The sequence below is a fragment of the Nestor notabilis genome, unplaced genomic scaffold (assembly GCF_000696875.1).
Source record: "Nestor notabilis isolate BGI_N333 unplaced genomic scaffold, ASM69687v1 scaffold8726, whole genome shotgun sequence".
In the NCBI taxonomy this organism is placed as follows: Eukaryota; Metazoa; Chordata; class Aves; order Psittaciformes; family Psittacidae; genus Nestor; species Nestor notabilis.
Genome location: NW_009931432.1, coordinates 84,401 through 97,192, shown reverse-complemented (window position 1 = coordinate 97,192; position 12,792 = coordinate 84,401). Strand labels below are relative to the sequence as shown.

Below are 12,792 nucleotides of genomic sequence, written 5' to 3'. Positions count from 1 at the left end.
TTTCCCCGGCCTGTGGTAGCTCCTGTGTGGCCTTGTTGGTGGGAGGAGGACAGGTCCTGGGGTTGTTTTGCAGCGGTGGATTAAGCATCCAGGGCCCTTGTTCTATTATGGTGGTGGTGGGGAAGATGGTGCTTCCTTGGGAGGGGGCCGGCGTCCCACAAAGAGAGACATGAATGAGAAGACTCATTCGTATTTAGGTGACAGAGATACGCTTACTTGTTATTTGCTTAGTGTCACCTTGTTAGTCTCGATCCGGTTGCTGAGTCTTTTAGATGTGTATCTGTGCTTTTTTTCTTTGGAATAGCTCACCTGGGAGCAAAGCAGGACAAGTTTGGGCTCCTGAAGGATCAACAGCTTTCAAGTGTCTCATTTCAGCCAGGTTCTGTGCAGCTCTCTTAAGTAACATCTCTGACTGCGATGAGACATTTAACTATTGGGAACCGGTAAGTGGCTTTCCCTCCTTGGAGATACTTGGGCATTGGCAGTTGGCCTGTGCGAATGCAGGCTTATCTTGAACCTTGTGCTAATCTCTTTGTTTCAAAGAGAAATTTTCTTACTCGGTAATTCAGAGATGAGAATTGCAAACCTTTCCGCTCTGTGTGATGAGTATTTGTTTAATCTGAATTGTAGACACACTACCTCGTTTATGGAAAGGGGTTTCAGACATGGGAATACTCTCCAGCCTATGCCATCCGCTCCTATGCTTACCTGTGGCTTCATGCCTTACCAGCCTTGTTCCATGCTAGAGTTCTACAAACTAATAAGGTAAATCAGTTCTGTGAAAGTATCTTTTCTGATGACTAAGTATGCCTCTAGTCTGTGTTAAACAGGTGCTTTGTTTGTTGTCAGAGTGAAAAGAACTAATGTTTACAAAGCATCAATTTGTTTACAAACACTGACCTTCCTGTAATAATTTGCAAGGCTTTGTAAGCTGATTCACTGGGATCCAAGGAAAAGTGATTGGGAAGTTGCAGGAAAATCCATTAAAGCTAGAATTTGATTGAGAAGCTGTCCCAGAGGGCTGGTTGCTTCTTGGTCTTTTGAGTGTGTGTAGATCTGGGTACAGTTAGCTGGCAGCTATTTGCTGTCATGCACCTTTGTGAGTTTCACCCTGATGCTTTAGAAGCTTGAATTATTTTCTGTGTCAGCTGTCAAAGACTGTTTGTTTTTTCCAGTAAGCTATAAAAATAAGTTACTAGTTTGCAAGGGATATTGCAAACTGAACTCATAGAAATGTAAAAAAAACCACCAAATGCATTCTGTTTGGGTATCCATTACCATGCTCGGTGTGTTTCTGCACAACAGAAAACAAAGGGGGATAGTTATGTAAGTTCAGTGGACTGTGTTCACTTTCTGTGTTGTAAAGGACTTCAGTGTTAGAGGGCTAGACCTTGAGCTGGCAGGATCATCAGCATCCCTTGGGGTTGGGATTTAGGTCTCCCAAGAACAATGACAAACTTGCTTAAAACTTGTTAAAATCAGGTGCATGAGCTTCATTGCAAACCTTGTTCAGACTCTGAGTATGTCTCCTAGGTTCTTGTCTTCTATTTCCTCCGATGCTTCCTAGCCTTCCTGAGCTGTGTTTGTGAACTCTACTTCTACAAGTGAGTATTAAAAGCTGTCTACAGAGTGTGCTTTGGAGAAATGTAACACATTCAGTTATTGCCGCAGGAACACTCTGAAGCTCATGTGTAGATGTGTTTGGTAAATTGGGCTACATCACAGTGAACCTTTGAAATATGTTCTCATGATAACTTAATGAAATATTGGTCAGGATTCCACTGTTAGGCCAAAATTACATTTTCAGATCTGACACCCATATCTCCATTCCAGCATTTTGTTGACTACACTCATTTTCTCACTGATACCAGCAAGCAGGGTGGGAGTGTTGTAGATTTTGCTGTGCTGGAGGAGAGACTGGTGCTGTGTTTGCTTATCATAGTGGATTTTAGTGCAGTACATTGATTGTTGCTGTCTGTAATACATTTGCCAACAATGTTTACATCCACTAAAAGCAGTAGCCTGAACATATAATTATCTTGTCAAAGCTGGATTTTTAGTTTTACCTGCTGCTTCTTTATTTGTGGCTTGCAAACTGTTAGCTTACATGACTTTACTGTTTGCAATAGTCTGGTTTTTAGAATGTGGGCTGTGGCTTTTTGCAAAATGGGTGAAGATCTTAGACTGATGCTGCTGCAGCAGTGCAGACTCCCTCAGTTCCTGAAGATTTGCACAAACACAGCTGACATTGGTATAAGCCAAGTCTCTTCTAGAGTTTTGCACTAGTGTAACTTACAAGGATCTGAAATCCCAGGCCAGAGGCAGTCATACTGCTCTTCAGGTTGCCTTTAGTGGCTGACTAGTGAGAATCACCTACCATGAAGGTGTCAGGATACTCCATGGATATTTTTGTTGTTTTGCATGCATTGGGTACTGTTCTTCTGTGCACTGAGGATATTTTTGGTGTGTCTCATTCTCTTTTGCTTCCTCAGGGCTGTGTGCAAGAAGTTTGGGCTCCATGTGAGCCGGCTGATGTTGGCCTTCTTAGTACTCAGCACTGGGATGTTTTGCTCATCTGCAGGTATGTTTGCTTAGCAATAACACTAACCATTACTTTGTCCACAGAAACCCAAGCCAGGTCCAGAGAGAAGAAAATCCACAGCACTAAAATAGCTCTCTAGCAATTGTTCGTTGTATTCTGCTGCATGTATTTGTCTGGCAGGTGTGATGACAGCATTAAGTATAGACTCAAATTATGTTCCCTGCATCATGCTCTTGTATCTTTCAGTTTCCCGGGCATGTTTGTTTCTGTTGCTGCCTCCAGTTTCTCTGCAGTGGGGCTTGCCTTTTAAAAAGGGTTTTGGAGGGTCATGTTTTAGCATTGTTGTTTGCTTATGTGTCCTGTCGCCCTGTCTGGTTGTACACGTTTGCCCAGCCAACTAGTATGAGACTTACAAAACACCTGCCGTAGATATTGAGGAAAGTGCAAAGGGAGACTTTGAGCAAAGTTGTGTGCATACAGAAACTTAAAGGGAAGTACCACAGCTTATGAATGCTGAGGTTTCCTATTTTACCCTTTTTCTGTTTATGGTGAGTAGAGAAAGGACTTTCCTTTTATTTTTGCAGTGTCTTGGGTCTCATTCTTCACTTCCCACCAGTCTCTGCCCAGTTGTTTCAGAGGCTGTACCCAGTCAGCTCACATCTGCTGCCACTTGAGCAGGTTCATTTCTTTTCAAACTAGCAGGATATGGAGGGTACAGCAAGTGTTAGAGGTGGTAACTGTGGATGCTGTCATCCAGTCAACCAGGATCCAGTGGCTACCACTGCTGAGTGCAACTGAGGAAAGAGGCCTTCGTACTTAAAGGAAGTATTTCTTGTCTTGGCAGAACAAGAAAAAGAATCTTCTTTTATTTTTGCTTTCACTGACATGTGCGTGTCCAGTACAGCATCCCAATTCCGATGGAATCAATGGGAGATAACTAGCCTTGTGCAATTATCCCACGGTGGGAAAGCTATGCTAACCCTATTCTTGCCTTGTCTTGCAGCTTTTCTCCCCAGCAGTTTCTGCATGTACACCACAGTGATTGCCATGACTGGCTGGTATATGGACAAGACCTCTGTAGCAGTGCTGGGGGTGGCTGCTGGAGCGCTTCTGGGCTGGCCCTTCAGTGCAGCTCTTGGGTAAGGAGAGGAGGGTTCAGAAGTTCTGCACTTTGTCAAATGTATCTTGCCTGGTTGGAGGAGAAGGTAGGGGCTGGAAGAAGAAACTAGCAGGGACTAAGCTGCCAGCCTAGTCCAGAATCATTGCTACAGGCTTCCATAGCCTGATTTCTTTGCTTTTGAAGAACCTAGGTTGAGACAATTTCCTTACCGTAATATCATGAGAATGAAACCTGAGTTGGATGACTGGAATATGGAGTAGAAGCACAGCCCAGTGAAGTTATGGTTGTTTTCCAGCTACTGTCCCACTTGCTTTGAAGGGGTAGAAAAACCTGCAGTGGGAAAAACAAAATCTCATGTTGATAGCTGTTCTCTCTTTCAGGCTTCCTATTGCCTTTGACTTCTTGATACTGAAGCAGAGGTGGAAAAGTTTCCTCAACTGGTGTGTGGTGTCATTGATCCTTTTTTTGGTAAGTGCCTGCAACAGTGGAGACAGGGAATGGATTTGGCTTGCAATAGAAGGGGTGGGTTCTGTTAAGAAAATCACATGGAGTTTTTGGACAGTCCAGCCAAAAGCTTTTGGCACTTGAAATAACAGATGCTTTCTTCCAGGTGCCCTTGGTAGTTGTGGACAGCTATTACTATGGGAAGCTGGTAGTTGCACCTCTCAACATTGTTTTATACAATGTCTTCACCTCGCACGGACCTGATCTCTATGGTGAGTTTAAGACAACAAGACAGGAAGGGAGTCGGTGGGTTTTTTTTGCTACCGTGACCCATCAGTTCTTGATTGCTGATCCTTTTTCTGGTGTCCTCTAAAGCAAAAGCAGCCGCCAGGCTCCATGGGGCTGAAGTTCCCGGTTTTTGCCACAGGATGTCTCTCTCGAGCTAGGAATCCGCAGGCCGTTGTCGGCTTTCTCCATGCTGTTAAGATGCTTTTGTTTGCTTTCAAGTTCTGTAAACCGTCGTGAGATATCTCAGGGTCACAGTAGAGAACTGTTAGTAGCAAACGTGTCTGGATGCTACACCAGTGCTGTGGGCGCAAGCAGTACATGTGTGTGTTTGTCAGCTTTAATTGAGCTCTTGTCTGTTCCTTGAAATCATGATGCAGAACCTTGGGAAAGTGGATTACAGTGCAGAATCCATAACTCTTTAGGTGCACATCAGTTCTTTGCAGACTTCTTGAGCCCATGCTGTATTCTGGGAATCTCCTTGGTTATTGACAGTGTATGGCTTTGCTGACAAGCCAAATCTGAGGTAGATCAAATCTGCAGGCAGATCCTCTGCCTACAAGAGATTCCCTGGTACTGGCCATTTAGGATGCTGTATGGCCCAAGAGTCTGAACCTTGATGGCAATGCTGTGTTGTTTGTCTGGGAGCTGCCACTGCACTAAGTTTTTCATATCATGTATTTCTGGAGATGAAAAGTAGAAAAGTGTTACATTTCTAGCAGGGCTTCAGAGGGGCTAGCAGAGGCTTCAGGGAGCTTAGGGTGCAGGGTCCATGTGTCATCTGTCATCTCTTTCAGCCCTGTTGAGATGTTCTAGGAGGGATTCAGCAGTGGTTAGCAGCAAGGCTGCAGTGCCCTGAAGGCCGTATTTGTTGGTTCATTTGTAGGGCTGTTTTGGGTGGTGCTGAGTGGTGATTTGTTACATGTTCTGTGACACAGCAGGGCAACAGCTGCTTTGCCATGGTTCTTCATCTCTGCAGGAAGGCTCTGAAGTCAGTTGCTGTGAATTTTCTGTAAGTAAACTCCAGGCTTTGTCTCTGATAGGTTTTGGCATGGGCTTCTGCTTGACCTTTTCCACAGTGGTGCATGAGTTGTTTCCAGAAGCCTCCAGGGACCAATCTATTCTGAAGTGTTTTATTCATAGTGACATTCATATAACATCCTCAGGCTAGTAAAAGAGCCTGCTTGAAATTGCTCTTTAATGCAATGCGGCCAGGACAACACTGGGTGTTTAGAGAGCTTCAAAACACTAGGGAGAAATAACATTAGCAGGAGAGATGAGTCTGGCCAATCCCTTTTGGCTTTGGAGCTGGGATTTCCCAACTTTCACATGATGGGAGCAGGAGCTGCTGGAGGTTGTAGAGTTATCAACCCATGTCATCTTCAATGTAAGCACCACAGTATTTTGCCTTTTGCCTGCATTCTGGAGTTTTAGAGACAAGATTTTTCTGTTTGGTTGGTTTTTATTTTGTCTTTAGCAATACACTTCTGTATAAATACAGTCTGTGTAAGAAATATTTCCCTGGGGTGATTAGGTTTCTACAACAAAGGGAAAGTAGCTTATAAGCCTGTATTTCTAAGCCTGGTTCTGAGGCTTTGGGGTGTTTGTATGTACATATGTTCTAAGAATGCACAATTTGTGACATAAGTTTGGTCCCACTTCCTGTAATCAGCCTTGGCTGTGACTTGCAGTGCGATGGCACTTTGGAAAGCTTTGTTCAGCTTGGGCAGGAAGGTGCTGGAGCTTATTTATATAACATCTTGCTCTGTTGAGTCCTGGTTCTTAAACAGAGTGAAAATAAGTGAAATGCAGAAAGCAGACTATTTATGATACTAGCACTGAATCAGGGTTGCTTAGAATGAGGGCTGTGACTCATGATCAAATTATTGTGGCTTACTTACTGCTTAACAGCTGAGCTATAGTTCCTGCCTGCATGCAGGTTTTTAGCCTGTGACAAACACAAGGTGCAGCACCATAGTTTAAGTCTATTCTACAACTTCTCTGTTTTGTCCTGAGTGCCCTCACCATGGCTGTGGTCATGCTGCAGCATGGTGGTTTGTTAAATTAATTCTATTAACTTGTGTGTGAGTTTGATTTCTAGAATTGTTCCCAGAGCCTGTCACAGAGCACAAAGTTTGAACTGGTTTCTGGCTCAGACTGACAGTGCTTCCAGTTGGTTATCCCCATGGAACCATAGTGCCATGAAAACTGACTGGGCCACAGTGTTCTTCCCACTGCTTTCATCAGTGTTTTCTACAGCTCACATATGCTCAGCCGTAGCATGTGACGTACTTGCAGGAAGGTATATCTTGTGTCATGGTCTGAAGGTGATGCTGTGGAAGCATGTTCCTTCCATCAGTACTGTGCATGGAGAGTTCTTTAGTGTCCCTCCCTGCTTGAAGGATGTTCTGGGCCAGGACTTCTTGCAATGGGATTGCTCTTTTTTTACATTGCAGTTCTTTCTCAGATCACTCTGGGTCGTTGTGGATAACAAGAATAAAAGCGTTTTGCCCTGGGAGGCATTGAGACTGAATGCCTCTGAATGGGTGAGTCATCACCGTGACCAAGCCTACTGCTTTCTGCCTGGTGTCTGTGTATTATTTAATTAGCCTGTGTGCACTGTTCTCCTCGTATTTTTTTGTTTGTTGTCCTCATCCAGAAAAGAAAATCTGTCACTGGAGAAGGAGAGGAAGTTCCAGTGCCTAATTCTTAAGGGCAGTTCAGTCACTCTGGAGGGAGAAGAAAAAAAGAATCTGAGGGAAAGTAGCCTTTTTGTTAAGCTAAAAGCTGTGCTTCAAACCAGCTGACCTCTTTATTAGCAGAGTCCCTCAGGACACCTCAGGGCCTTTAAGGCTGTATCTGGATTGTGGAGGAGGCGTGCTTTATGAACTGTCCTTCATTCTTGAGTCCCAGGCTACCAAATCAGGGAGCAGACTAGAGAAAGCCATAGTTAATTTCCTTTACTTGCCTGTGGCGGACAGGGCAGGTACAAGGGTGATAGAATGGTCCTTGGTACTATCCTTTAAAGATCTGGGGCTCATATGTGCTGTGCAGCTTAACTGTAGTTGGAAAACACTGGAGGGTAACAGTTTGTATCAGTTTAAGAAGCTTTCTATCTTATCCTGGCATCTTCTATGATAAAATGGCTGGTGTTCATAGGAGTGGGAGAGGGGAAGCAGGCTACAGAACCCAATTCCAGTCCTTTTTTTTTCATATAGGGAGAGGCCTTGGTGTTCCACTGAAATGGTTCAGCCACTCTAGTAACTACAGTTAACCTGCTGTGAGTCTTGAAAAACCTGCACTATTGTCTCAGAAGAGAATCTGTGGAGGCAGCAGGGCTGGGAAGAAAGCAAAGTCCCCTTTGCACACACTTTTTCTAGATGTCCACTGGAAGATTTACAGCGTGATAGCCCAGACTGCCTCAGGTTTTCCCTCACAGACATACCGCAGACAGCAGCCCTGATTTCTGGGAAGGGTAGTATGCTTTAGTCCTAAAATGATGTGTTTTCTGTATGTGTTCAGGCTCTGTCACAGTGATTATTTAGAATTGCAATCCTTAAATATGGAGAGTGCCCAAAAAAGTCTAGAGAAGGAGGAAGGGTCGTTGGTGCTATTAGAATGTTGCCATACAGATAACTGTCATGTCCGTCATTTGGCATGATCTTTCAGTCTACAGTACCCCTTATTCAGCCTTTCACAGGCTGAGGATTATGTTCTTGTAGGACTTACAAGAATTAAGAGGCAATTGGAGGGAATGTCCCCTAATCCCCCAAGTCCAAATCTGTAATTGCTATTTGCTTTCAGTGCTGATGGTTAAAGGTTTCCTAAATGAACTCTGTTGCTTGGACTTGTCCTTAGTAACTCTAGTGACATGTTTCTGACATTACTAGTGCAGCTTCTAATCATACTTAGTTGTAGGAGCTGCAGAGGTTTCAGGTTTTCCTTGCTGCTTTTCAGTTGTCTGATTAATTTCAACATGGACCCTATTTAAGTGGCTCTGATTGCAGGAAATTGCTGTGGCATGTGATGCATGTCACAACAGTGCAGTGATTAAAGCCCCCGCGTGTCATTTACTGACTGATTGAGCTAATCACACTGAGAGAGTGGAAAATGTGTGGAGAGGAACTGGCATTCCTTATTGTTCAGGATTTTAAGCGTCCTGAATTAAGAGTCCAAATAAATGACAGTTGGACTGGAATTTCTTTCAATTTATATCATTTGAACCTTGCAACAAATACTCAAGTATGTCATCTTAGGAGGCAGAGTTGGCTTGCTCCTGTTTGAAGCTACACTGTAAGAACAAATTCAAGCAGGGATATTTTAAATAGTGTTGACTCTAAGGAGGTACCAAAACTAGCATCTGAATGAACTTTAGTGGCAGAGTCTTTGCTGGGGTGAAGTGTGAATATGAACTCTTTTTCTTGTTCCTTTTTAGTACATTTTCTATTTCTGCCAACATGGAGTATACATGATTATACCAGTATTATAATGGTCCTTTACTAACATTGTGGTTTTTTGTATTATTCCTCTGTTACTTCTCTGCAATTAGAAAGAGTTAATTTGGAGTTGAATTTCCTAGTTTTACAGGTTTCTGCCTCTTAATTTCTTGCTGTGTAGGCTTTCTTAACACAAGGGTGAGTTCTGTGTCACAGAACTCTGCTGGGCAAGGTTGACTGTTAGAGTGACCTGTGATTCACGAGCAGCAGGTGTGATATTGACTATGACCCAGTGAAAAAGGGTGGAAAAGAATAATTTCTGGAAGGGAAGGCAATGAGCTTTGTTGGGCAGCCATGATTGCGAGATACTTTGGTGCCTTTGTATGGCTATTGACTAACTCTCATGCCCCTGTTATAGTAGTTTTATGAGTGAGGGGCAGAACAATGAGACTGCTCTGAGATGGCTCAGGCTTATTCCATGGGGCTTCATCCTCTGTCCAGCTGCAAGATATTCTGTCCACACCTTTTCTTTGGTTCCACTATGCGTGCAGTGGGGAATACTGATAATCTGCTGCTGATTATTTCTGCTTTTGTGTGGCAGAGAAGGAATGAAGCTGCTGTTACATCTAGATCTCATGCATGCTTGTATCTAAACACTCTTGTTTCTTTTCCTTTTCCTTTAGGTACGGAACCTTGGTCCTTCTATTTCATCAATGGCTTTCTGAATTTCAACGTGGCATTTATTTTGGCACTGCTTGTGCTGCCATTGACTTGTCTCATGGAGTGTCTGCTTCAGAAATTTCATGGTGAGTGCAAGACAGCTGTGAGAGCCAAGCACAGACAGCCCAGATCTCAGCCTTGTTACTAAAGGGTGAGCTTTCCTGCCAAAGAGCAGCTTTGCTTTGTTGGAAATGAAACTAGGTTCAGAGAAAGTCTTTGGAGTAATAGGAAAGTTCCTAGAGCTTATTATTCAGTCCAATATTGACTCCGGTTGGAGTTGCTGTGTAGAAAGAATGCACAGTGAGATACATCTAGTTATGTGTTGTCTACAAAAGGGCAGAAACATTTTTCTCTTTAAGGATGATTCCTGTGTGCCTCCAACTCAGGAAGAAGAGTATGTTATCAAGGCTGAACTATCTATACCCAGAGTAAGCTTAGCAACTTGTATGGTCCATAACTTTCAACTATTCATGCAAATACATTAGAAATAGCCCCATCTGAAATCTTAAGGATGAAGGAAACTATGTATCCATTGTTGTTTCCATTTTACCTGCTGCTGGAAATGGTAGTCTGTAGAGTTATTTGGGGAACCTTTTACTGCTTCTTCCATTGCTACCTTTTTATACCACTGCCATAATGTTTTTGTGCAGCAGTTTGGGAGGACAATGTTATCATTTCCTTCTTGATTGTTGAGGCAGAGCCTACAAATAGGCATCCTCTGGTCTCTGCTGCTCCTGCCCATGTTGGGAGCAGCACTCTTCAACTTGCAGGGCTTAAGCCCTGGCAGGACAGTCTTGATATCACATGCTTTGGGAAGTCTCTCCATAGGTGTGGATATACTGAGAGTAGAGAAAGGAGGAACCAGAATATTCCCTACTTCACGCTGAGCTTTCTCTTAAATAAAATGCCATTACTTTAAATACAGGACACTGGGTAAGTGACTCTAGAGAGGAAAAAGGTGTTGAGGAAGCGTGAATTCTTCTCCACTGTTTTCCTAAGGAAGATTCATTAAGTGTCAGCAGCAGCCGCCAGATTCATCAGCCCAATGAGTGCTTCACTCTGATTTTATTTATTTTTTTTAACTCAATACAAGAAACAATAGCATCATAATCCTTGCTGAAAATGTATGTTAACGGGTATATTGGTTATATGTGTTCCTTGGATATAACGGGTGTACTGTCAGAAACCAGTAAAAGCTCAATAGGAGCTCCTGTAAATGCAAGATTTCCTGCTGTTCACTTGGTGTTCTTGTACTTAACAGCAGGAGCGATTCTGCCAAGTGCTTTGTTCTTATTGTCTGTGAAATGCCGTTAGCTTAATTGTTTAACTCTGCTATTGGGAGTACCAAGGGGGCAGAAAAGGGACTGAAAATTGTCAGACACTGTAGAACCCTCCTCAGTGTGACTCAAATTCAGGGTAATTGTTGTTATTTTTGATTCAGTTATTTCCTCTGCTAAGCAGAAGGTGCCTCTGAGACCTCTTATGGTGTTATTTTTGTAATGAAACAATGAAGATTGTGGAAACTTCAGTCACTAAACAACCATTTGTTAGTCTAGAGGAGATCCTATCTCATCTTTTAATGTATAGCACGATACATAGCAGGAACTCTAGTATTTCTGACTGCCCATTTAGACTTGTAAATTCTTGATGGGTTTTGTCTCTTGCTTAGATTTAGTAACACAGTCCCTTATTTTCTGCTTTTGGTCTTCTAAAGTCTGTTGAAACTGTTAGTGTTGTAGCAATCTATAAAACTTCTCAGATCAAATTCTGTACTGACTGTTTGGACATGTTACCTGGGTTTTACCAACACAGCTGCTCAGAACATGGTGTGTTTGTGTCTGAGGGCAATGGTTTGGATCTGAAAAAGAGAAATTTGATTGTGAGACATGATTGTGCAAGAGGGGGAGTAGGATAAACCCCTCATTCTTATATTACTACTTTGCTGAGTGTTTGTTTCTTTCAGTTCAGAATCTGGGCCGTCCCTACTGGCTGACACTAGCTCCTATGTACATTTGGATTATGATTTTCTTCAGTCAGCCCCACAAAGAAGAGAGGTTTCTCTTTCCCATCTATCCCCTTATCTGCCTCTGTGGTGCTGTGGCTCTCTCTGCTCTTCAGGTAAGTTTAAGTGGAACATGTTGTTTTTGTTTTTTTTTTACTGAGCTCATACCTTTAGGAAGCTAACTGTTAGCTGACTGCTTTAACATTGCTTCCTGAAGTTTGGGAGCATCTGCAGAATATCTGTGTCCATGACACAATCTACAGGGATTACATAATTCAGGACTGTCCTACACATACCTTTCGATCATTGTCTTTAGTGTGTTAGCTGGTACAGTTTTATTTTTGAACCATGTGTCATGGACAGATGTTGAGGCTCTGGAATCAAAATGCACAGCTGTTCTAACTCTCTGTGTGTGTCTTGCTGATTTTACAAGTTAAACCATAATCTTCCTCTACAGGTTGATTGAGAGTATGTGAAAAACTATTAGCCCTCTGTAAGATGTGATGTAAAAGCAAAAATATTTGGGATTTCCCTCCTGAGCATCATACAGAATGAGCTCATCTAATTATCTTGGATTTCAGTGCAGACTGCTTAACAGCACAGCAAAAACAGATCAAATTTCATAGCTTTATAAGGTGATCAGAAGCTTGTGTGAAGTGATAAATGATTGAGAGTATTTCCTTGCCACTAATTATTTCATGATGACTTCGAGTTGTTCTCTTATCCCAGGTGGGAATTTCTGGAGAGGAACAGTTATGGTGCTGTAGTGTCAATACAAAACAACATCCAAGAGATGTCATGAGGATTAGTAACTTATTACAGCACTGTGCCTCCTTCATCTGCTCTTAAGCAAGCTTCAAGGGGTAGGAATGTGTGTATGTAGGAAACACATTTTGTTGTATTGTAGTAGGAATCCTTTGTTAGTTAAAAAAAGGAAAAGTGATCTTGTTTAGGCATCGGGAAATTGCATTGGACATTTGGAAGAGCCAAAAATTGGTTGTTTAGTAAATATGACTTGAAACACTTCATAGAGTAAAGCACTGATGTTGATTGATATAAATCTTTCCAAAGCTGAAAATTATTCATCTTTCCTCTGTTAGAGGCACAGGAATGCAGTCACTAGTCTGTTAGAGCCTGTTCCAGCTGCCAGTAATGCTGCTATTACTCCTCTGTCCTGCTATCCACCACTGCTGGCTGTTCTGTCCTGGGCTCCCCACCACCGTTTCCTGCATCCCTCAAATCA

At 42.7% G+C, this 12,792-nt stretch overlaps 1 protein-coding gene across 1 annotated transcript in view; it reads left to right on the top strand.

The window, feature by feature from the left end:
• Positions 1 to 304: 304 nt before the first annotated feature.
• Positions 305 to 12,792, top strand: part of ALG9 (ALG9, alpha-1,2-mannosyltransferase) — a gene marked incomplete at its 5' end in the record, with an annotated part of 28,290 nt that continues 15,802 nt past the window's right edge. Inside the window, 9 exons of the mRNA XM_010015889.1 lie at positions 305 to 443; positions 631 to 765; positions 1,534 to 1,604; positions 2,493 to 2,581; positions 3,546 to 3,681; positions 4,043 to 4,130; positions 4,273 to 4,378; positions 9,511 to 9,633; positions 11,511 to 11,665. Coding sequence (XP_010014191.1) covers positions 305 to 443; positions 631 to 765; positions 1,534 to 1,604; positions 2,493 to 2,581; positions 3,546 to 3,681; positions 4,043 to 4,130; positions 4,273 to 4,378; positions 9,511 to 9,633; positions 11,511 to 11,665 — 1,042 coding nt within the window. The remainder of the gene's footprint in view (positions 444 to 630; positions 766 to 1,533; positions 1,605 to 2,492; positions 2,582 to 3,545; positions 3,682 to 4,042; positions 4,131 to 4,272; positions 4,379 to 9,510; positions 9,634 to 11,510; positions 11,666 to 12,792) is intronic.